The sequence below is a fragment of the Cygnus atratus genome, chromosome 12 (genome assembly GCF_013377495.2).
Source record: "Cygnus atratus isolate AKBS03 ecotype Queensland, Australia chromosome 12, CAtr_DNAZoo_HiC_assembly, whole genome shotgun sequence".
Taxonomy (NCBI): Eukaryota; Metazoa; Chordata; class Aves; order Anseriformes; family Anatidae; genus Cygnus; species Cygnus atratus.
In genome coordinates, this window is record NC_066373.1 from 5,274,810 (window position 1) to 5,300,615 (window position 25,806).

At 39.8% G+C, this 25,806-nt stretch overlaps 1 protein-coding gene and 1 long non-coding RNA gene across 2 annotated transcripts in view; one reads left to right on the forward strand and one right to left on the reverse strand.

Moving 5' to 3' along the window:
* Nucleotides 1–1,243: 1,243 nt before the first annotated feature.
* On the forward strand, nucleotides 1,244–25,804 carry LOC118246261 (uncharacterized). Its single transcript, XR_004778130.1, has 4 exons — nucleotides 1,244–1,459; nucleotides 4,084–4,160; nucleotides 23,892–24,029; nucleotides 24,582–25,804. It is a non-coding gene; the product is annotated as an uncharacterized LOC118246261 (long non-coding RNA).
* The window catches only part of CDYL2 (chromodomain Y like 2), a 59,129-nt gene continuing 46,815 nt past the window's right edge, over nucleotides 13,493–25,806 (reverse strand). Inside the window, exons 5-7 of the mRNA XM_035543185.2 lie at nucleotides 21,040–21,250; nucleotides 20,130–20,273; nucleotides 13,493–18,010 (exon numbers count right to left, since the gene is read on the reverse strand). Coding sequence (XP_035399078.1) covers nucleotides 17,852–18,010; nucleotides 20,130–20,273; nucleotides 21,040–21,250 — 514 coding nt within the window. The 3' untranslated portion in view covers nucleotides 13,493–17,851. The remainder of the gene's footprint in view (nucleotides 18,011–20,129; nucleotides 20,274–21,039; nucleotides 21,251–25,806) is intronic.

A 25,806-nucleotide genomic window follows, 5' to 3' on the forward strand; every position in this document is an offset into this window, starting at 1 on the left:
TTTTTTTTGTCTCAAGATGTGCAAAATCCGGTCTTCGCTGCTGAGCCTGTGTGGTTATATGTTGTATGTAGTCTCATACATAAAACATGCTACCGTGTTGACTCTGCATATGCCTATAAAACAAGACTGCTTAGTGGGAGCTTTGGCTATATTTATAGCCCTCTATTTTCTTCAGTGCATAAGAATAACCAGGCATCCTGTCTTTTTATTTTTTAGCAGCAAGTTCTCCACCTATTCAGAGATTTTACTGTGTCATTTATATCAATGTTTTAACTGTAGGAACAAACGCTGTGTGTATCTGGCCACTGCTCTAAGAGCTGTGCTGCGGCCTTACTCAGTGACACGGAGGAGATAATTTTTTTGTACAAGTACCCTTTGGCAATTCCTGCTGACAGAGGTAACAATAGGAAATGATGATATTTTAATGGAGGTCAATATTTCAAAAATATCAAGTATATTGTAGTGAAATTTTGCAGTTGTCCACAGAGCATCCCAAAGGCATATTTAGGGTGCATTAAACCCCAAATGTTTTGTGTTTGTTTTAAAACTCTTATGAAAGATAGAGCACAGTAGAAGGGAAACTTGTCCATGAAGTGTGGTTTTGTTTGCCGTGCACGCAGCAGACTGTCTGTAGCTTGTATTTCCCTTTTCCGGAGCAGATTGCCTCGACTTGCGCGCTTGCAAAATGTGCAAGTACAGTTGAGCATCTGTAGCCCTTAGGTTTCAATCTGTGGATGTTCTTGTTCGTGTGTGTAAGCTGGGAGCTGCAAAGTAAAGCTCAGAGATCCGTGTGCCCAGCTGTGCAGACACGTGATACAGTTTTGGTGGTCTGAACACCCGTGGTATCTCTTAAATGTAACAGAGAGAGGGATGACTTGACATTGTTGAAACGCGTTACTGGAAGGGGAGAAATGTTGAAGGCTGTTAATAGCTTTACTTTCCTTCCCCCATGTGAATTATGTATGTTGTAATAAAAGACCAAGTGTATGTTGGGAAGAATGAGTAATTGAATGAACTGTCATATCTCCTTCCCACTCACCAGCTTGTGAGATCCAGCTCGGGACCGTTAGCGGTGATCTCAGCTGCGGGGCAGTAGATGTGAAGTTCACAGCTCATCTAGCACACTCACAGTTAAAAATGTTTGCTCCTTGCTTCAAAGGCATCACTATGAGCTCTCACACGAGGATTCCAGTAGACCTCATAAAAAGTCACAGTCTGTGAATTGCAAACACAAAAGGGAAAAGGCTCGGTAAATAAAACTGCACTTGAGTCTTGCAAGTAGTTCTAGAGATATTCAGCCTTTGATTTATGCAGTTGATATTTTCAGGTGTATTCCTCTCAAGTGTAACTTCCATCATAGGTCATACTAAAAGAGCTGGAGTTCTTCAGTACAAGAGTTAAAATAGCTCAATCAGCAAGGAAGCAAAGTTTTCAGGTTTGCAATGACAGGCTGGATGGAGTAAGTAATTTCTTCTAAAAGTAACTTTCCCTGGGTGTGATGTATTTTAAAGCGTGTTTGGTAATGAATGCTATAGTTAAATTGAGACTTGCATGGTAAGCCTGTTTTATAAACTCATTTCTATTCAGCAGATATTTTTTATCTTCCTAGGAGATGATTTTGTATGACTTTAGATTTTGAGCAAGACTGCAAAATCTTTCCTCTATTCTGTCCAAGCTTCTTATCTACATTCAGCCCAAATAATATTTTCTGAGTGTTTTTAATATTCATCAGGGTCACGAGCCAAACCACATTACCGATCTCTTTGGACATTTTGTTCCCCAAAATTTCACCCCCTTTCATTCTTGTGGCCTCCCTCCTTGTCCCTGCTTTCGTTGCTGTTTCCCAGGGAGGCCTCTCTCTGCCTTGGATACATTTCTTCTGAACTGGGAACTGGTTTTGCTCTCCTGCAAAAGAAAAAACATAGAGAGCTTAGAAATTCCACAGCAGTATTAAAAATAAAGGCAAGGTCTAAAAAGCCTTCAGTGATGCAACTGATGTCGTTTGATTTTCTGAGGTTTCCTGAAAAAGACAGGAAAATCAGGACTTCGCATGCCTATGATAAGATGTTTTAGGAAACCTCTGCTTCCCTATATGCTTTTTTCCTTAAGGTTAGAGAGATATCCAGTATTCTTGAGAAATACCAAAGTGTGATTCAACCAAAAAAAATTGCATCGTATTTTAAATTCATAATCCCTGGTAATAGAAGTTTCACTCGTTTAGAAATCACAGAATCACCATTTAATAAGGAAAATTTATGTAGCTTTTGTATATCTCAAATGAGCACATAGTTCTTAGGTAAGTAGAAAACATTACATTAAACTTATGTGTACATATGTTGAAAACCAAAAAGAAAACTGACAATCTTTCATAAACAGAAGTTTGATTAATTTAATACTAATGTTTCCTAATCTCCTGCTCTTCTGAGAATCACTTTTAACAGGATATTGATTCTGTTTACAAAAAAAGAACCAGTTTATTAATATAAAATTGGAATTGTGCCCAGATGGAAATATGTACTGCCTTGCAGCTATCTGTCTTATATTGGAGCTGAATGCTGAGGTTCACCCACCATCCACAAGCAGTGTCTGACTTTACAGTAAAGGACTTTGGGGACTTTTTTCATTTGTTTTTCTTCCTATATATCCTTGGTAGATTTTCCGTAGAGATTACATGACTGGTATCTGCTGAAGGTGTTGTCCAGTGCAAGTTAAAGTGTCTAGGTTTTCAGCAGGAGATCCCGAGCTCTAAACCTGACATTTCTAATGTGGAAATCAGCCTAAGCTTTGTCACGGGTCTCAGTCTAGATAGAGGTATGCCTCTAGGAGGGATTTGTAGACACCATTTGTACAATATGCATTATTTATTTGCAAATGTAATTGTTCAGTGACTAATTTCTCAGTCACTTTATTTTGCATTTTATTAAATTTCTAGCTCCACACTTATCTCATATGTGGCTGAATCGTTAGTCTGTGTGGTGTTTTTTTTTTCAGAGGAAACTTCATACCTCAGAAAAATATAGTCATGCAAATGTAGAGTGGTATGTTTGTATGGAACAAAAATACAGCTCCATTCCCCTCTGGTATCTGAGCTTTTTAAAAATATATATATTTTTATTGTCTCTCTTTTGCCTTGATCAGTTGACCACTTTTGGAGCTTAGCACAGGAATTCGGTTGGAAGAGGAAACTGGTAGTGAAGCAAGGTGCTTCATTGATCCAATCTGGTTTAGGCAATTTCAGTGACAATACCTAAATATCTTTGCAGTTTGAGACTAGAACCAGTTCAGATGTCACACTGCAGGTTTTGCTGGAGCAGAGAATTGAACCTGCATTTTGTACAGCAGGCATACCACCACCTTAACACGCTTCCTTGTTTTCTCTCTGTAAGCTGGCTTTCAAATACAATGATATTGGTATTGATGCATTTAGAAATGCACGTATGCCCACAAGAAAATAAATACTAGATTGTAGCTAACATATATTGTAAACAAGGGAGAAGAAATTGCATCTGCTGGGATGTGGCTGAGTTCAGCTCTATTGGCTGGAGTTTAATTTGGGGAAAAATTTCTCATAAATATGATTAAAGAATATAATAGAGCATCTAATATTTGTCTGGTAAATGACTGGTTGTGTACGAAAACCTCTCAGTCTTCCACCCTCACAGGTCATTTAAACTCCATCATTCCTTGGGGTTTTAAAATTGCTTTGAGTATTTTTAAAAGGGGCTGTTGGGTGGAGGTGAGTGGGCAGTGCTCCTCTTGAGCTGCAATAGCCTCTTGTTTAAAATCCCTAATTCATCGCTCTTCCTGTTGGAAACTTGAAGACCTGAGTCTGTGAGCTAAATCTACATAGGGAATTTAGGTCTTACATTGGCCCGCATTGCAATGCCTGAGCCTTGAGGTTAAGTGATCCACAGCAAGTTTGGTGCTGAGGTATCTGCACAGGTTAGATGTCTGAGCAGGGGATCTGTAACCAAGCAGGAAAACTCAATAAAATTGCGAAAAGCTCACTGGAGAACAGTAGGTAGTATCTCTTCATTGTCATAGCTTTTTTTTTTCTTTTTTTTTTTTCTTTTTTTCCCCCAGATTATGGAATGTGGAAGCTGTAGCTGTGGTACCCTGACCTGCTCGGTGGATGAATCTACCTCCTGCAACATCCAAAGGTACACCCCAGACAGTGAACAGCACACTTACCAGTGACGAAAGGCTTTCTCTGAACCTCCTATTAAAAAGGTTTTGCTCTGCAAAGAGCCGTTAGATGGTCAGTAGGCCAGGGAGAGAAGAAGCCTATGGCTGTGGCTGAGGGATTGGGGCATTTGCCTGGGAGAGCAGGAGTGAGCTTCCAGCTCTGCTCCAGCAGCGTGGCTTTGTGCATCGGCACAGCTGGAAAACAAGCTGCTGGGCGCCTTGGGCAGGCGAGTCCTGGGCAGTGTGGTGACTAACTAGAGGTGGATTTGGGCAAAAGCAAGGCAGAGAACTGAGCAGCAGCAGATGCAACCTAATCTTTATTTCTTGGCTGGCGCTGCTGCTCAGTGGTCTCCTGGATGACTCAGTTACCCGGTGAAATCAGCCTTCTGAATCCGAAGGAAAAAAGCCGCTTTTATGACACGGGTAGGCTCTTCCCTGGTAATCTGTTCACAAGATAGAACATTAACCTGCTGCAAATCATCCTCCTATAATATAAATGTCATCTTCCTTAATGTTCAAAGTGCGGATTTTACACAGTGAAAACTGGGAATTCTTGCCGAATAGAAATGTTCTTATTTTAGAGCATTAATTGAGTTGCAGGTTGAGAGCCTCACTGCAAGCATGTGGGGTTTGCTTTTTGTACTTTGTTGGTTGTAATTCCTTTCATAGCAGTTGAAGATGACCTATTTTTGTAGCGTATCAGGTCAGATTTGAATCTAAAAAATGTCCCATTCTTCTTGGCAAATGAAAGAGACCTTCCTCCTGTTTTAAAAAGTTAGCTATTTCTATGCATATAACCCGCGGTCTGCTGCTTTCATTAAAAACAGAAACAATCCGTGATGTTATGTCTTATAGATCATATGCGGGTAGAACATAGGCAAAACTAATCCAAGCCTCCTCACCTCTAATATCTCAGTCCAGCTCTGTTTTGTAAAGTGATTTGAGGACTTACTTTCAAAAAAAGGTTCTTAATTTCATGTTTTTAAACATGTAGATGTTACACATGAGAAAAACACGACTGTCTGGTAGCTGTGTCACTGCACACATGCTCAAAATGCGGCCTCAGCTCAGAAAAGTGGGAAGTTTTGGTTTTTAAAAGATTGTCACAATTCTAAATCAACAGAGTTTGCCTGAACACAGAGAAAAATTGCCAGTGAAGACACAGAAGACGAGTTCTCCAAAGCAGTTGTGTGAATTTGGTACCTAATTTCCATTAATGCAAATTTTGAAAAAATTACATGAGGAGAGGCCCTATTTCCTTTGACTTGGAAGGAGCCCCTCGATGCCATCGTAATGGTAGTCTTAAAAACATGTGAAATGGTGGCCTCAAGAAATCTGAGGGTTTTGATGGTGCAGAAATATGCCCTGTTGGTTTGCAAATCATAAAATAATTTAGGCTGCAGTGGCCTGCCAAGCTTTCATTTAACACAGATTAAAAATAAAATTTCAAATTACTGTGTACATGTATAAAGTATCTGTCATCATAGTGATGTATGAATGTTACTTCAGCTTAGATTTAAGAACAAGCAGCACCTTTTCTGGAACCAGGGCCCATGTTCACAGCAGCCTATTGTTAATTAGTCTTAAAAACACCAACGGCTCTTACTGTGGGGTATAAAGGTACTGTGAGCTACTCTGGGACACGTTATAGTGTCAGGTAGTTACTGCATTTATACCACAAGTAGAGAACTCCTATCAGCAGAAAGAGGAGCTGTTAGAAAATCAAAATGTCTCTGTACTTGGTGTCATGCGTTATCTTCTAAAGATAATAATGTAAGTACATTATCAACATTTTTCACTCCAGTAGATTTTATTTCGTTTCTGCTATGATTGCAGTTTTGTGGGACTGCATTTCAACTTCATCCTTACACTTTTTATTCCCCTGACCCTTTTATCTTCATTAACATAGTTTTCAGTTTTAAGTATTAGCAATTTCTTGTGGTTGTAATTAATCCTGACTGTGCTGACTTTCTTTTCCTTACTGCACTTTTTGCTTACACACAGACTTCTGCCTACCTAGCCATATCTAGCCTTAGCAAAACGTTTTGGTGCCTCCGCTACCAAGTTCACTCTCGCCTTGAATGCCTTGCCATTTGCAGAGTCGTGTTGGGAACAGGTTTCTGCTGTGTCACCCACTGCCTGTTCAGCGCATGGGCTTCCTGACAAGCTCTTCCTTGTTTCCTTGGGGGTTTTTCATTATGACTATGCAGAAGAGCTGCTGGCATGACTGCTACTGTGTATTAATTTGTTCTTTCGTTAAGAATATGAATCAAAAAAAAATATTTTTTCATTTCAGTCCCTTTACAGTGGAAATCCTTGGTGCTTGTGGCTTGTCTTTTTCAGTGTTTTAAATATCTTCTTTTTTTTTTTTTCTTTTAACTTGTGTAGCTCCTGTTAGAGAAGGTGTGCTTTCCAACAAGAGCCCCTCCTCTGTGACCTAGAGCTGTCTCGCAGCCTGCCTGCAGCATGGCCACTGGGCAGTGGACGTTGGAATCCTTTCTGGTCTTAAAGGGATTTGCATAGTGCATGAAAATTAAATGCAGTCTATTGCTGAATATTTTTGCACTTTTTTTAAGTAATTACATATTATTATAGTGCTATTTAAATACAACCTGACTAAAGCTTTTATTAGTACTTTACTACTTAATTAACAACTATTGCTGAAAACAGTCTCTGTACTAAGATTTATTCCTGCTTAAGCATCCATCCTGATGAAATCTGTCTCCCCATTTGAAGGAATATTTGACATTCTGTGGGATGTTTTTTCTTGGCTGTTTCTTGAAAGTGAGCCACTTATTTAGTGCCGAGTATCTGAAATTATTTAAAACACTCCATGCTTATGCTTTCTGCATAAAAATTGCAGAGATATATAAATAAAATTCTCAACAATAATTCACATCCTTATCTGGGTGAAGAGCCTGTATACAACGTTTCCAAGTTGTAAAGTGTTCAGATTCTTCTGCTGCTAAATCAGCAATTGCATCTGTCTTGTGGTACCACTTCTTGTGCCGTTTCGTTGGGTCTCTTACTTCCCCACCTTACTTGCAAAGAGTGTAACCTGGTATAACCTGTAGGTGTTATTTCCCACACTGGGGAGTGTACACAAAGAAGGAGTTTGGATGTAGAAGTGCAGGAACAGGCAAATCATGGTCTGTTTGTAACTGGTAAATTTTTTAAGACTTTTTTTTGGCGGAGGAGTGCTGGGTGTATGGAGCAGTGCTCTGGAGCTCGGTAGGATTCCTGGGAATTAGTGCTGGGGTGATGCTGGAAGATTTCTTAGAGCTTTCAGCATACAGGAAAGATGTGTCATGATTTCCTTCCATAAACTGCAAGCCTAATACTGCAAGCTGACGATCTTTTACATTCCTCTTCCCTTATGAATTTCAGATGGAGGAATTTACCATCATACCCAGGAAATTTGCTTTAAGAACTGGAGTTCTGCAGAACCTGATTCTGTTTTCACACTTGTGTAAGCCAAGTGGGAGCCAAGACAGGATCACTCACAGTAACTGATGTTGGTTTCCCATCAGAGTTATTCTTTGGTCATACTTCTGTATTGCCAGTCCAGTCCTGTATTTCCGTGAGGTGCTGGTGGAAAGGCATGCAGCGTTTGAAGAGATAACCACCTTGGTGCTGTGTGCCTCGGAGGGAGGCTGCCATCTTTGAAGCGTCCTAGGTTTTTATCCACTGGCTGAGCTCACGGTCAGCTCAAATGTATCTTTGGTGCAGATTTGGCTGCCTCATCTAAAGCTTCTGCTACGGGTGCTACTGCCTGGAGGAGGGACAGGGCTGAGGGTTGGGGTAAAAGTCCTTTCAGTCCCCCAACAGGGTTTGGCAGGGCTCCTCTCCTAATGCCACAGGCGATGGTTGTCTCTAAACTTTGGGCTTAGGCTTTACAAGAGCTGATAGATGGGAGAAAAATTCTGTCATAGATCTGACTGGGGAAGCCAACTGTGAGTATTTCTACCTGGCCACACATCAGATGGCTGTACAAACTAGTTTCATGGTCCAGCCTTAATCCAGGGCAGGACGAACAGTAACACTAAGTGGGTGTTACCAGCCCTGAGTTGAATTCCTGCAGAAGATGGCTCAGGCTGTGGGGTTCAGTGGGGCAACCTGTGAAGAAATTACTAATTTGTGTCGGCGTTTGTAGGATTGAGCAGCGTGAGGCACAGCCCAGGTAGCTGTTCTCAGCCTTTAGCTGGAAGCCATATCTGTGCATTAATGGGGTAGCTGGAAGGATAATTACCCTTACCTAGCACTGTGAAGGCAATAACTAGAGGCTTTTTTCCCCCCCTTTCCCTCCCCTCCTCCACAGGTGTCCACTGTGGTTTATACACCTGCGAAGAGTGAGTGAGAAAGTCGGTATAAAATGCTGCCATTCTGGTTTGGCAGTGTTTAACAACCTTGTAAATGAGTGTTGAGATTTTCAGGTGGAGGATCAGGTCCTCTTTCAAGTCTTTTTTAATTTTTTTAATCCTCAATCTTTTTGTCCTTTTTTTTTTTTTTTTTTTTTTTAATCCTGAATAGAAAATCAAGGGTGATCTTGCAAAGTGATGCTTCAGTGGGGAATTTCTGAAGAGGGATTAATTTAAAAATGATTTCGGAAATCTCATGATTTCATCAAACACTCCACCAGAATACTGTGAAGCAAAGCAGCATGCACAGATATTCCTTTGGGAATATGACAGATCAGTTGAACTGTGTTTTTGGTAGGAAAATGGACTCCTTTTTCTGTCTGTGCAAGTATTTAGTGTTATAGATTATAATGCCCTCATGAAACCCTTCTGAACTCAGCCTTGGAGGGATGTCAGTGGGAGTTTTGTCAGAGGAAGGATTGTAGGGCTGGACTGATGCATGTTCATGAACCTCTTTTCTATCAGTTTGCTGATTACTATTTTCTTAAGCACTTCTCCTTCATTAACATTTGAGAACCTCTGTAAGTCGGAGGAATACTGAGATGGTTTCCTGTACTAGTGGAGAGTAAAATCCATTATTATTTTTTTTCTTTTTATAAGGTGTTTTCATTCTGTTTGTAAGAAAAGCGTTGTCTGGAGTGAGGGTTAAATGCATTCTTGACACTTGATTCCCTGCCCTGGCTGCTGACTCACCAGTCGGTTGGCACGGGGCCACCGAGGTTGTGGTGGGTGTTTGCCGAGCACTCGGATCACGCATGGAGTGCTGTCGGATCTTCTCGTACCTAACTGAAATGGCTAGGAAAAGCTTTAGCCCTTCACATTGGCTGTATTGCAGCCTATTTCCTCCTGGTTCGCTTTTTAGCCTTTCAGTGGATGGTAGCATAAGTGGCTTTATTTTAGGAAATTTTACGTAGCGAGGACCTGTGTCTGTGTTCCAGCTGCTGACAGCCACGTCTGGAAGACGAATCTTACCAGTGTGTTTGGAGGTATTTCTTTCCAATGGGCATGACATTGGCATACAGGAAAATATGTTTATCTTTTATCCTGTTACATGTAAGTACATGAAAAAGAAAAGGTCCTGTTTTTCCGGTCTGGCTAATCCAGGCACAGCGTGGTGCTGGAGACAGCATGGATGTTATGATCATGTTGTCCATTGCTGTTTTTGGATGAGCCTGGCCACTGGCATAAGAAACTTAGAGGTTGCTTTATAGTTAGAAACTTACAGTTCTCTGGACTTCATGCCAGGAGCAGCCCTGCGCAGAGCAGTGATGCAAGGTCGTTGTGTCAGGAAATCCCACAGAGGGCTGGACCACTGATATTATTAAGGCTTGTTTTAAGAAATAAAGGGAGGATTAGGGTCGAGCAATTGCTGACGCCATACCCTACACGGCAAGCAGTGGGCATGCCGCTGCCTATCAGCAAAGCCGTGCTCATTTGACCCCTACCCCTGGAACAGCAGGGAGTCCCTTGGCAGCACGGCTGGTTGCAGGTTCAAGTGGTTGTTCATTATAAGCCTAATGGCAAAAAGTGGCCTTGGAGGGAATTGTGTGCTGGAGTCTGAGTCCCTGACAAACTGCTCACTGCAGCTGCATACAAAATAAACAAATGAGAGGCTAAGATATTGCAGATCTTGAATAATTGGGCACAGGAAGAGTTTTATGTGAAAGCCTTTATCCATTTAAAGAACCTCTTGTACAAAATGAATACCCTAGAGCCTGGTAGGTAACACAGGTAATCACTAACCAAAAGGCTGGCAGGACAGCAGTATGAAAATGCTGATCTTTTAGGAGTGATAGAAATTGTAGCACTTAGAAACACGTTTCTGGATTACTGTACATAGCTTACTTCTAGATAATAGTAATTAACTTAATCCTAACAAGTCCAGTTTGCTACTTACTGTTTAAATCATTTTTCATTATAGAACCTCTAATGTCACATGCAGCTTTTTATCTAATGCCTTAGGAGGCAGTGTTAGTCCGATAGCCTCTGTTTCAAACATGACCCTTAATTGCAAAGAGCATTTTCATTTTTATAGTTGTGCACCAACATATTTCTATGACCGATGAATGACATGAGTTATATAGCCATCCAGAATTCAAATTAATAAACATGACTGAAAAGTTGAAGGAGGTTAAAACATAGTAGAGAACTTCTTCCTACTAACAAGAATCAGTGATGAAATTGCAAATGTTTAACTTCATTAAAAAATTCTTAGCCAGTGGTGTTAAATTTTGACAAAAAGCTGTGGAGCTCTGCCTCATGTGTCACATTATTTTTCAAAGAACATGACTACCAGATATTCCCAGCGCTGTTATGGTGAAGGAGTTGGCAGTAGTGTCTGTCAGCCACTGGGCTGGAGCTAGAAGTAACTGAAGTCGGAAGGAGGATCTCCATTGATGTTGGTGGATTTTGACTTAGATTACTGATTTGTTCCAGTGCCAGGAAGTGATCAAGGAAAAGCAATATTGTTAAACTGAGGAGTTTTCAAGTTACTTCTGCATTACCGTCTTCTGCTGTGTCTGGTTTGTGTACTGTGGGGAAGGCGTTGTAGGGGCCACAGGTTTCCAGTGAGGTCCCGACAACGCCGTTTTTTCTAGGAATGGGAAATGAGGTCATTCAGACAGTGCTGTGTCTGTCACTGCAGCCACATGGCCTCTCCTTGTGGAAGGAGGATGTTTGCTTATTACATGGAAATTCACTGAAGGATAGGTGAAAATGTAATTGCTAGAATTGCTCCTGACTCATTAAGTAGCATTACTATTTTTGCACCAAGTTGGATGAGGATGGCATTCTGTGAATTGTGTCATGTTAAAATATGTTGTGGAGCTCACAATAATTAACCCCCCTCCCCAAACAATTAGGGTCACTTTCCAATACCATATAGCTGGAGATTATGTATGTGTTTAGATATTCCTGTGGAACCAGCCTGCAGCAGGAACCTAGTTCTTATAACGGTAGAGGCTTTGCATAAAGTCTCCGTTGCTTCTTGTGCGTTTCTGGTCCTTGCTTCGTGCTCTGTGTTAAGTCATTTATTCCCTAATAAACAATAAATGTTTCCTTTTTCTGAAATGAAAATTCCTTTCTTTCTCCCATAGCACTTCTTGACAGTTCCAGGTGAAAATTACCATGTCAGGCCAAATGGACTTAATAATTGGTATCCAGCAAAGCTCTGAAGGGCTCTATTTTTACTGTACCTCTGTAATGAGCAAATTTTGTAAAACTGAGGAGAGTATAAATTAAGGCAAAGTGTTACTAGCACAATTTAAATAGTTTGAATTCTAGCGCAGGTTGTTACTCTGGTTTTCTTAGTAATTTGAAACTCTCCATGCTATGACAGTAGGTTGTTTTTGTGGAAAAGTCAGACAGAAGAGTCTTAAACAGATGCATCACATAATTAAATTGTACGATCTTCTGGTCTTCTTACAGGAAAAACAGGGCACAAGGGAGAGGTGAATTTCACCCTTTGACTTTCTCCTCCTCGACCAAACGTCCTTCAAGATCAGCCCCTGAGACTTGATTTGCTTTCAGTGCCCCCCGCCTTTAAAATGGCATTCTCCCGCTTTTCTCATGTGCTTGCACTTGCTGATTCAAAGCCTCTCCTTGTCCTTTCCATATGCAATATTGTTCCTGTCTGTTAATCAGAACCCAAAATGAGAAATGGTGTATTGTAGTTTATGTAGTGTTTTGGCCTGTTTGAGTACTTTCGAGATCTTAAAGGAAGTAGGATGGCTGCCTGCCTGTTCTTTTCTATGTGCAATTCATAAACTAATCTGTTGTCTAATTAGTGTTGCAGTCCCCTTTAAATACACTGACTTACTGGGTTCTTCTGTTGGTACATGAATTTACAACCACAAGGACCAACACTTACCTTGCTAATTAAAAACTGAATTTGTAATATTTAAGTGGATTTTTAATATTAAAGATTTTTTACTTTCCATTAAAATGATCTATTTAAAAATAAAATGTTGGCATTCTGTGTTAAGATCAAACCTTACCAATAAAATGTTTAGATGAGGAAGGTGTCATAACTCCTTCAGCATGTGCACATCACTTACAGTCGAGTGTAAACTCGAATTAATTCATGACAAGAGTCATTATAATAAATAATTGGATTTGTTGATAGTGAAGCAAGACTAAATTGCCTAACCCTCTGCTCTAAATAGCTGACCACAGTTTTTACTAACAGTGTCTGTCGTGTTAGAGCTAACCAATGTAATTTTTAGAACATGGTTGTTGTCCTTTGAGTCAGGTGTATGTAATTGTTTCAGCTCTTGCTGTATAGGTGGTTTGGATAATGCTGTCTCCCTGTAAAAATACCCTTCCTTTTCTGCCCCAGGACAAGTTTCATAGCTACTCTTCCAGTCATGGGCAGTACATGATTGGAAACACCACTCAGGGATGCTTAAAGCCAAACAAAGGGGGTTCTGGCTGAATTCAGACCTCCTTGGCAGACAGCACTTCAAATGCAAATTCACTTCTGTGGGGCCAAAACTCTGGATGCAGTAGGTGGTTCTGAGTAGATATGCTCTAGGTGACATGTACATGTCAATAGTGGAACTGATAGTGGTGTAGAAGGTGTCCTAGAAATACAGTTATAAGACAGTCCTCGGTGGTTTTCTTGGGTTTGATCATGAAATGGTAAGATTGATCATGATGAATGGTTTCTGGGAATTTTTATTGAAGCATTTTCTACTGCCTTCTTTTTTTTTGCCACAAAAAATAGTTTTAAATTTAATTTCTCTTTTAAAAAGCTCCTTGTATGCTTACTTTCTTGAAAAGGCAAGAGCCTGTGAACAGTTTTAGCATATATAATGCAATATAATATGTAATGTTTGAGTCTGTGGCTACTACTTATCACATTCAATCCGATTACATAAAGCTGGAAATCACTGCAGTGAAATGAAGTTTCAATGTTTTTATTCAAAGCAGCTTCTCACAATGTATAAATACTGCATATTAACACACATGAAAAATACAACTTCTAAGGCACCCAGAAATGTGTCCATACACTAGTTACAGGACCATCAACAAATAAATTGTGTACAATTTGATCTAGACAGTCAATATTTGATATATCAGAAGATACAAGTCCCTCAGTACTGTACCAGTTTCAGAAAATATTTACAACACTGTGATATAGGGGTGCCTGTACCCTTATAATATTATAATATGTACTCATTACAAATATTAGAAACTGTTTTAGTCTGTTCCATGGCATTCTGACAAAATAACTTAAGGGCCTAATTTGCAAAGTTCTACAATTAATTACTTGTGCAAGTTCTGAAAATAAATTTACATTGACATAATTTGTGAATTTTTGGTTCTTTGCTTCATCTCAGAGGTTTGGTAATAAGCCTTACCAATAGACATGCCATCCTAGCTGAACGTCACTCCTTTCCCAATAGGTCAGTGGATACATCTTTTCCCCTTACACTCGACGTAGATGAGAATACAGTGTTCGTAGCAGAAAGAGACTATTTGATCTTCAGTACAAATGTCAAAGTAGTTCACTGGCTAAGGAACTAATGCTTTGTTAGAATAATGCAATTCTTTGGTCCTTTGTTTTCATGGAAGGCATAATATTTTTATTCACTAAAAATTCAAATCCCATCCGTGAGTAAGCAAGCTAGTGAATGACTTTCAGTGTAGTATTTAAAGTAGCAGTAAAGAGATTTAATATGGCTTAAAACATACGGTTAATTGGGCAGACACAGATAACACATCTAGGATAGCGAGTACCCAAATGTACTATGATTAAGATTGTCTATAAGTCTCTTATGTAAACTTCTTTAGTGTCTCCTAACGAGTGGTGGCTTTAGCCAGATTTGACTTTTATAGACCCAGCCACACAAAGCCTGAGATTAAACTACTGTGGTTGGGAGCACAAATGCACAGTTTATATATAACAAAGCCCACGCTGTCTAGTCTAACTATGTTGTTCAAATAAACAACCCGTATTATCCTTTTCACAAGAAAAACTTAAGGCCCTGTACTCTGATTTGCTAACTTTCTTACAGCAATTATTTGGGGAAGTCCTTAGTACTACATAAGAATTATGTAGCTTTAAAGATTTCTTGTACCTAATGGTAAGGCTTATTCACAAATGCAATACATTTATAAATTACATTTAAAACTGTAAATGCTGGCAAAATAATTAAAAAAATAATAACAAAACAAAACAAACCTCAAACAAAATGGTCTGTTTATCCCTAACATTAAAAGAGCATTATATTCTAATGAAAAAACTATTGGCACAAAACCATTATATTATAGATTAAAAGAACAGTTAATAGTAGTGAAAAAGATTGCCTAAAACGCATACCCTAACCTACCACAGAAATATAAAAGTTTATATTCTGAAAATATATACTGTATTAAAGTTTGTAAGCTTATTCATTTAAACAGAAATGTACTGAAATAGTAAACTAAGCAACACTTATCTACAGCAAAAATATACATGCAGGACAACACAAAATAAATTGCTTACCTTTAATATCTACAAATGCAAAACTGTAGATTTTTAAAGATTGTACAAAACAATTTACACAAGAATAAAATAACATACTTAACAACAAATTGCATTTATAATCTTAAATACTGTGAATATTAGTAAAGGTACCCAGACTAATATGTACAGTACATTGAAATATCTGAATACCTAGTAAGGACAGGAACACAAGAGAAAATTGACTCTGATCTTTAAATACTGGAAAAGAAGCTTTTGACATTATCATTCTTTTCTTGAAGGGAAAATAGATTCCATGAAAACTAGACTGTAACTGTATAGATATGAATAATTAAAAGTGTTAACTATGGTTAACGCTTGCTTTAATGGAAAAATAATTATAGAAAATGTATTTCAACCATTCCTTTGTCATAAAAAATGCTAAGATACAGACATTTGAAAAATCAGATGAAATGATGCGCTTTAAAGGTCTAACGACTTATGATTCTTCTTTGAAAATCTCACATAGAAAGCATACCTTCACATTGCTGAGCAATTTTCCCATATTTATCTACAAAAACCAAGCATAGTATTGAAATAAACTTCCTAACATCTTATTAACAATGACTAGGAGATATGGCTCTCTGGACAGGAAGAAAGGAAATAAAGGAAATTGAGGAATCATGGTATTTTCATTGCTTTTTTTTTATGTTTTTAACTTCTGAAGTCATATGCTGGAGGCCTGATTGTGCAAACCCTTGTGCAGGTGAGTGGTTTTCCCTTGCGTAACCCCTCTGCTCCGACCGGGAGCGCTGTCCTGGTGCCTCAGCGCTGCCGCGGCTCCGGGGCATTGCTGGCAGCTTGTGGAAATAAGTGAGTATTGGCATAAAATGGGTGGGCTATCTGTCACCTCAGATGGTGCTTGGGAGAGCATCGTGTCAGACATTTCTAAAGGAGTTACCTGTTTTGATAGGAGTTCTTGGAAATACTTAAACAGGCTGGTTAGAAGGCAGATTTTGTCTTTTAATGAAGAAGTTCCATGAGAACTCCTGCCTTCGGGGTAATGATTTCCTTAAAATTCAGCGGTACAATTAGGCCATAGAAACAGCACTTTTAATTATTTGTGGAACAAGAAATGTTATAAAGATGTGTTGAGGCTCCTGCTTCTTGTAATCACCTGTTAGCTAACTTTACAAAGGCTTTGTTGAAACTCTTCATGGAAAGACCGGGAGGGACAAGACCTAACAGCCTTGTTTGCAGAGCGGAAACCATAAGCGACACACTGAGCTCAAGGATGGAGAGCAAGTGCAGAAATTACAAAGCAAAAAAAATGTGCAAAGCTTCTGCTTCAAGAGGCTTTAATTTGGGCGTGCTAAAATGGCAGCTGAAGTCATGGAGCACGCTCGGGTTAGTTCCTTGTTAATTGCTTTGCTGGCAAGGAAGAAAGGAGAGGGATCCAGTGTTCCCAAGTCAGTCAGTGCCACTGAGAAGTCCTAGGATCACTTTCTAAAAAAGCAGATTAGGTTTCTCTTGTTCATAGCAGCCTGTTTTTACGGATAGCTATGAGCTGCTGTAGCCAGGTGGTGGGGTGGCCAGATGTGGAGAGCCAGGAGAAGCCAAACAAAGCCTCTCCCTCCCCTTAGCTCGATACCTAGCACCGTGTATATACACTGCTGGCCCACACCCAAAGGCCTCCAGAGCAGGAATTGTCTCACACCTGAGGAGTCAGGCAACTAGACTAAGGCTCATAAGGATTGGTTTTCAGACTTCAGACCAAAAGGGATGCCTAAACCTGAAGAACAGTACGATGCCAAGTGACGGCACCACTCACCCTGTTACTGACATCCGGCTAACAGGAATATAGTAAACGTAAATGAAGCATCTTGTTGGCAAGCCCTTCAGTGCTCCTCAAGAAGGCAGAAAGTGAAGAGAGACTTAGGGGGGACTCACTATTTCAGAATCCACATTTTTTTTTCTCTTAACCCTGGCAAATGAATCAGTTCCATGATTTTTGTACAATTTTACACATACAGGAGCACGCCCGTGGCTGTTTCTTGCAGTGTCCACAGCATGCTGTGTGTTTTCCATATACTCTTTATTTTTCTACATATTTTGCTGCTAAAAATGTGTTTGCATTCTCATGTGATACCATTAATTTGGTCAAGGGAAGTATGAAAATAAGATCAGTGATCAATAAACAGCTGAATATGAACACAAAATAAATAAGTTAAATAAATTTAACAAAGAAAAAAAATCCTAGTAGTTTTTTGTAAACCTAACTTTACATATTATACATATAAATTACCAGATTTTTCCATTACACTGTTAGAACTTAGAAAAAAAATAATTAAAACATTTCAAAAGTGTGGTGTTTGGGTCTACAAAATATTACGCTGACCCGGTTCTTAGATTGAGCCCTCTGTGTCAGCCCAGATGTGTCGCGACAGCAAGGATAAGTTAAGAAGGACAGACAAAATACCTCCTCACCGATGGCGTGCCCTATTGGGCCTTGGGGGGTGCTTCTCAGCACATGGAATGTATACTTCTTTCGGGATGAGCGTGTGAAAGATGCAGCCCTCTGTAGAAATTATGTGCACTGAACAAGCCTGCCTACGTCTCGGTTACACGAAATCAAACCAGCTACAAGCAGCCGTGTAGCTCACAAGGAAATCGACACAACCATATGCAGTAGGGTACACTGTCACAAATTCCTCAATGATGCATTGCCTCTGCTTTTCAAACACAGGTAATGTTTGACTCTGGTCACAACTGGAGCATTTTCTGTTGAAGTCAGGCCAAGACATCAGACTTCATAAATTTTGTCTTGCAAGTAGCTGAATAATGAATCCAGTCCTTTGGAAGAACTCCACAGCTGTTTTAGCATCTGACACTCTTTCTCGTTCACATCTTCAAGGCCGGATTTCAGGAAGCTCCGCACGAGACACTTGGACTCTTCCAATACCTAAAGCCAAAACATCGCTCAGTATTTTATTCTAAATCTGACAAACTTATTATGGATAATGGTGTGAACAGCATTTTATACTACAGACACTGTTTTCCAATCTAAATAACCCTTTTGGGCACAGAAATCAGAACTGGTTTACAGCTATAACCCCACTGGCTGATGGAGGTTTGTGCATTAGTGCCAACATTTTTAAGGAATGAGGGATTCTGAAGGGCCTGGGTTTATTGAAGGTCCGCTATGCAGAACTCCCTCCTGTTGAAAATGTGATCCCTTGAAATGAAAATGTTTTCTGTAAAGTAGTCTTTAAGGCTATGGAGGATGGAAAGCCAAATGTGGATGTCCGCCTTTAACAGTTGTTCTCCATGCATCATTTCCGTACCAGAACAGAAATGAGGAGGAATGGGCTTTTACTGCAAATACCTTTAGAGTTTATTTTCTTAAATGCTTATAAGAGTGAAATATTTAATATCAGAAGGGCATTTAGTGAAAAAAGCACCCCCTGACTGTGTTCTGGAGGTAGATTTGCTTAGCATAATGCAATCAGTCACAAGAAATCACTGGAGTTTTTCCATCGGAAAGCCCAGTCTCAGGTCTTTCATAGTTGCTGCAGGTTCCTGAAGGCATGAACAACTCTAGTTTCTCCCAGAACCATTTTTGAACCCAATGAGATTGCCTCCTGTAAATTTATTTTCTAATATATAATGCAAATATGTATCTCACAAGGAGCCCAACTAGCCAAACAAAACTATAATAATTCATAAACTGCTGAATTTTGGGGACAGAAGATTTAATTTAAAACTAATACAGCCCTAATGGTTAAAGGAGAGGCAGCCTTGTCGACACCTACAAATTAAGCCCAGTTCCTATCTGTTTTAGGTTTCAACAATATTAATCCAGAATAATATTTCTGTAACTCAAGTAAATGGCATTGACTGTAAATAGCGGGGCCTGCGCATTTTTTTTCTCTGTTTGTGAACAAGTATCCACAGCGACTTGGGATGAGCTCCTCACATGCACTGTTTTTGTGACTTCAGCCTGGTTGGCACTGAGGATCTCAGGGAGTAAACCTGGTCTTGGAGAGTTTTAATTCTCGTCCTAGTCCACAAGTTAGCACTGCTCTTTCCAACAGGTCTCAGGAGAAGATTTCCTTGGCAGCCAATAGCCGTGAAAGAAAGAAAAATGCTCAGTAAGGCCCAGAGGTTTTCCCAACTCATAATGCACATTATATCAGTGTGATCAAATAAGCTTATGCTACATTTCCAGAGTTTCATTCTGAATGTCTTCGGTGAGATCTAATCTACACTTCATTTAATTAAAAATCTCCTGTGTCTCTACCTTCTCTTTTACAACAGATCTTTTAAATGAAACTAAGGGATGCCAAGAGAGTTTCAGGCATAAGAAGTATAAAAAGAAATGGTAGCAATTTGCACTTCAGTTAGTGCAGTTTTACTGCAGCCTGTATCATGTTCTTCACTGCATTTTTTTAAAACAAGGATGTGCCTGGAATGGGAGCATAGCTGCCTGAAGGGGAGAACCTTAGAAAGTAAAAATAGGAAAGGATTTTCTTTCAACTTCTATATACACAACAGGGCAGTCATAATACTGCGGCCAGAGTGCATGCAAATCCCCCGTGTCTGAATCCCGTCGCAGTGGATGTTAGCTGGCACTACCCCTCCCTTTGGGTGCTCACGTAGGACGTTGTGTGGAGTCAGGAACTAGGCAGGTGCACAAGAGAAGGCAGTCAGCTGAAACATAGCGGGCCAGGACAGTGTGAAAGGCAAATAGATTTTCTTCCTGGCCCTGCAGAGACTTCCTAGTATAGTTGCATTGTTTCAGACTCTCTTCATGAAAGAAACCTGTGCTGAAATTCCCTTTCAAAATCTGTGGCAGGGGCGGCTCCACACATTGAATAAATGTGGAGATGGGGAAGTGAAAGCCCTCCCTGCCCCTGAAAAATTGGAATCTCCATGAGACTGCTGATCCCGATCCTGATTTTCTGTTGCTAGCCCTCTTCCACGGTTATGGCTGAGGACCTGCTTTCTGACATGATAAGCCTCGGGAGCACACCTTACCTCTGCAAAGCGTAACTTAGTCACAAAGCAGTTGGACTCCTTACCACTGCACTGCAGGACGCCATTTCCTTCACCCGCAGCATCACTTCTTGGCTAAACGTTGTTGGCCAGAATACTTGGGACACTAGTCCTCTGCTGCAGGCTTCCTGCGCTGTCAGCTTTCTCCCACAGAACAACATTTCATTTGCCTGTGAAACCAAAAGATGACTTGAGATCTTGGGTCAAAATTCCTTTTTCCTTAATTTTCCATGATTCCTTTTTGCTTTAAAATTTTCTTCCACACCTGCCTGTTATTTTGCAAGATTAAATTTACAAATGGTTTGCTGTATCTTTCCATACTGCAAAATACTTCAAAAGGAGTTTTGGTAGCTATTTAAGGACTGTGCAGGTGGCCAGAGCACAGCATGGGTTTCACATAAGTGAAATGTGCTGGCATGCATGATGAATCCGTATTGCTGATTTTATGAGAGTAAATGTCGGTGATACAGCATTACTGTGCCGAGTCATGGAACAGAGCATGAAATACTTTGTGGGGCAAATTCTGCATTGTTATTCTGGTAAAAACTAAGCAGCCTTACTGGAATTACTAGGGATCTACTTTAGGGAAGCAGATAACAGAATCCAGCTCTGTTACTGTGCAGTGCTAACGCAACACAAAGTATTCTGCAGCATCATTCTGCTAATGCGTTTCTTCCCTTTTCTACCATAATCTTGACAATTTTTGCTTTTTCAAACTGTGTTCAGTCTTTCTTGCATACAGTATGTGCAATTTATTGAATTCAGAGATCATTTTGTGAAAAGAAATTGGTAGGCATTAGATGAACTTTCCATGGATTACATTTCCATCTATGACAATTCAGAGAAACAGTTGTTTTCTGTTTTAATTTTTAAAGAGAGAAAGAACAGCATGAATTTAAAAAAGGTTCTTCAGCAGTTTTAGGTGGAAAACCTTACCAGTGCAACACCCAGAATTTGTGGGAATGTGTAAGATGAGCAGCCAGCTGGAGTGAGTCGGATTGTTGCATATGGTGTCTGAAACCATGCCTTCTCACTTGCCCAAACGATATCACATAGTGGCAAAATAGAAGCTCCTAACCCAAGAGCAGGGCCGTTGATAGCAACCACAATTGGCTTCTTAAACTGAATAAAAGCTTTAACAAAATCCCTAAAATAAAAAAATAAAAGAAAGATCTTGAATACAGAAGTAACACTTAGATGAATTCCCGAGCTTAAAAGTATTTAATCTGAAAACAAATCAGAACCACAGATGAACACAATAAATGCCATGGCCCATTTTTATGAGGTCAGAATTGCAAGATATTTTCTACTTCACACACACAAAATGACTCTCATACTTAGCTATTTAATCATTCAGAGTACCTGGCATATTAAATACTTTTGCATATGTTGTGTACGAACTGGCTAATTGGAATGGACTGACTGCTGTGCTTTGGCAGAATGGTGTGGTTAGGGTCAGTGTTACTTGTAGACCAGTAACTCATGAGTTTGTACATAGTGCTTCTCCGTTTGCTCCAGAATGGCTCGTATGGACTCTGATGGTCTGGTTTGGCCAACTTGATGAACATATAGCATGAAGGACAAGAAACCGTAGGAGTATTGTTGAGTATTTATGTTTTCAAGAAGTTCTTTTAAAAATCTTATCTCAAAGGTTACTGCAAGTCCCATCAGTGGCTTGGGAGACAGTGAATGCTCATGGCACACCCGCTGAAAGAACAAGACCCCCAGAGGGGATTCAGAGAGAAAGAGAAATGTTTGAGCAGGAAAGAATTTCATGAGAGGTCTGTTGGGTCTTCATTGCACTTGACTTGGGCAGAGGCATAACGAAGTAGATACCCTTGCCCACCTACAACTGAAAATGTGAAGCAATGGGAAATAACAGGGAAGTAAATGTGATCCAATTCATCTGGATGAATGAATTGGAACATATTAAATTCTGTGTACTGAGGAGATACTTGAAATAAGTCACCTACCAGAAACTGTGGAAAGACATCTGTTGAGTGGAACAGCCTATACACCAATTAGGAAAAAAACGAGTGTAACTGAGGGCAAATTCTGGGCTCCAGCAGCTCAGCGCACAGCAGGTATATGAAGGCAAACAAGATGCTCAGTTATTTTAGAAAAGAGACATATATAAATCAAGCTCAGAACAAAAGAGGTTATTCTGTTCCAGCCTTGGGTATTTATTAGATCCAGAGTGCATCGTTGCTGACTGATTTGAGGAAAGAATGTGATTTTTTGTCAAAGGTGCCCTTCAATGAGTTGCAGATCTCTCCCTGAGGTCATGAGGACCAAGACTCGTGCTTCTGGGAACAGGAGGTGTGCCTTGCAGGTCGGAGTGCTGATTTGGCAAAAAAGATAAGTATTTTATTGGACCGAAGTGCAAGGACTTTGGCTATATTTTAAATGGAAACAAAGAGTCTGATGTCTCTTAAGCATTAAGTGTTCAATGACTGAGTTCTGTTTTTTAAGCCATCTAGTAAGGATTTGATTTTTGACTTTGAGAAAATAGTCATGGGAATAAAAGAGAAGATCAGAGAAAAGACAAAGTGGCTGAAATAAGGAACACCGTATGTATGTGTTCAAAACGATCTCTAGAGGACGGCAGGGTTATGGAGAGTTGAAGTTCATTTTTGTTTGCAGAAGCAATGCTGTTCCCTTGTCTTGTTATTTCTTGTTTATGGGCTTGAGTAGTGACTGCGGATCACTGCACCTGATTAATTCCAGAGTTTTGAGATCCGTAGTAATGTCATCAACTCTGCTAGTAGGACTACGCATGGGAAAGAGGGGTGTAACAAATGATAGGCAAAAAGAACAAGCAATATGGCTAAGTGATGGCAGCAGATCTGAGGACCATGTGGAGGCAGAAGAAGATTTGTGGAGAAAAGCAGAAAGCAAGTGGAACCTGGAAGTGACTGTGGAAGAGAGATTAGTGGTGTGGAGAGGAAACAGGGAGATGATGGGCAGGAGGAACAAAGCAGAACATGTTAATGAAGGGGAAGGGATGAAGGAAATGTGAAATCTTCATATGAGTGAGCAAGGAAGGAAGGCCTGGAGGTGGGGTGAAAGTGGAGCAGATCATTGGGAAGACTGAGCCTCTGTCACAAGGGGAGGATGGGGAACAGAGTATGGCACACCGGATGGCTATGGAACATACCACCTATAGGATGGAATGGAAAGCTAAAATATTGGGAGCTTACAAGGGGAAAAAATGCCTGTATTTGGTCTGCAGAAGCTGCACTCCACTTATCGGTGTTCCCTGCTTAGGACATCACTGTTTCAGTGAGTTCTCTGTCCTCAGAACCTGGCATGTTCCTGTGCCTCCAAACCAGAAGTTCACGTGTAGCTGCTGGCATAGAAGATCCTTGTTTCAATTCAAGGAAGTCTTTGAAAAGGACTGAAAGTTGTAATTGTTGCTTGACAGCAGAACCTGAAGCTTGAAGGTAGGAAAGTGTCATGTACAGAAGGCTTTGTTTTCGCTAGAGGAGGTCTGGAAAGCTGACCGTCAGACACACTTTGGGATGCCTCTGCATTGTTGCAGTGCTGCAGTCAGGGCTCATAAACATGTCCAAGTCTGTAAAGAAGCTCAGCAAGTAAGGTCGTCTGTCCTTTCTTCTGACCATACCCAGAATTTTACATATCGGGTCCTGTCCTGGTACCTGTCTGGTGGTGCGACAAGGCACGCTGGTGCTGGGAATGCTTCCCACGAGTCTCTTGAGTGCAGGACTCTGCAGGCCATGCATGTGTAGCTGCTGTGCAGTCATCTGTCTGCCTTTTCCCTGCTGCAGGAGTGCAATGCCAGGCACGTGTCTGGATGGTGGCTGGAGAGAAGCAGCAGCACCACGCATCTGTGAGCTGCAAGCCCCAAAGGCAGCGGATGAGGACGGGGGCCAAAGGAATACATCGTTCGTGTGAGATGAGATTTGGTGGGTATTTAAACTTTAGTTTTGACTTGTGGTCAGTATACGGGATCCGCAGTTTAGAAAGGGAAAACACATGGTAATGAAGACTTTAATTTCATGTTTGTAGAAGCATGCTACTCTAACTTGATGTAGAGCAGTGAAGGCAGAGATGCGTTAATGTGTTTGAGGACATCCTAGCCACTGAAAAAGGGAAGCCTACATTTTTACTATTCTTATTATAGTGTATTTTCCATGAGTTGAGTCCTTTTTCACAGAAAGCACAGACAGTGCTAAATGGAAAACGTAGTGTATTGTTTCCAGAAGTACAATAAAAATCTATTTCCAGTGGGCCTGAAGCCGACATTCTTGACGAGAAGTACATTGTACGAGCACTTCAGGAGCGTTTAGTGAGCCCAAGGACAGGAAAACAGTCTTGCAGTCTGACTTACTGTCATTTAAATGTTGAATCGGTAACTATACCTGTGTATTAAATGTGTGTAGGTAATTGTGTACATATATAACAATACCTTTCTACACAATATTTACACAAATAGTATTAAATTTGTGTCTTTTCAGGGAGTGCGAGTGTGCCTGTGTTTTCAAACAAGAATACTGATTTTCTTCCCTCCCATTTTCTTTTTTTTTTTTTTGGTTCTGCATTTTTAAAAATGCCTCGTATTTAAGAAATACTTAGGATGCATCCTTCAAAGGGATTTTTTTTTTAATATCACTAAGTGATACTCAAGCATAGCTAAAGTGTTAAAAACAGGTCATGATTTATTATGTTTAAGAAGTACATTTTAATTCTTTCAAAATATTTTGAGAATTTCAAAAGTATTAAAGTGAGAATCAAAACTGATCTGCATTACTTGTAACCGAGATAATTGGTGGTTAACACATCACATAACAACTGTACCTACTCTCATATTTTATAAATACATCCAAAATACATGTCCATTGTAAGACAAATTCTTTAATGTTCCTTCATAGATTTGTTAGAATTTGCTGCTTAAAATTTTAAAGCTCTCAGAAGAATCGTATTTGTAGGAAGTAAAAAATTAAAGAGACCAAACCCTCTGCTGGTACAGACTGGTGAAATACCACTGACTTCAGTGGGGTGATGTTGATTTAAACTGGAAGATCTGCCAAATATGAATAAAGTATACCTTGTGGATAATGGAAAGATTTGGTGATGTATTGTGCAGATTGATTTGTAGACTGCATGTCATAAACCCTGGATTTCTATTAAGGTAACATGATATATATATATATAAGGAAAGTCACATTTTAGTTATGAAAATAAAACTACATTTGCATATATATTAAGTAATTTAAATTTAAGAAAGAGTGGAGACCCTTCTAATAAGGTTCTGAAATACAGTGGAAAACTGCTGTTTCAACAGAATATGACTAAACCATGGATTCCCATTTGTACTGAAATTCATTAAAATGATGAACATTAAAACAAGTAAAATATCTGCCTTTCAGGAACCACTTTAGAAAATGAAGCAATAGCGAATTTGGAAAAACAACAACAAAGTTGTATTTGAATTTGGAGGATTAATTTGAAGTATTAAATACAGAGAAGTGGAATAAAATAAATCCCTGTGGATAGTTAGCACTGGAATAAATGTGCTTTCTTTTGTAATAAGGAAAGGTCCAAGGTTCTTACTAAACAAATTTGTAGGACTATAATTAGAAGGCAATCAACACTTAAATATACAACATTTTTGGACCTGATAAATATCTTTATAATCACACACTGCATTTCATAATTTAGAGATCATAGGTAAGCTTGGGT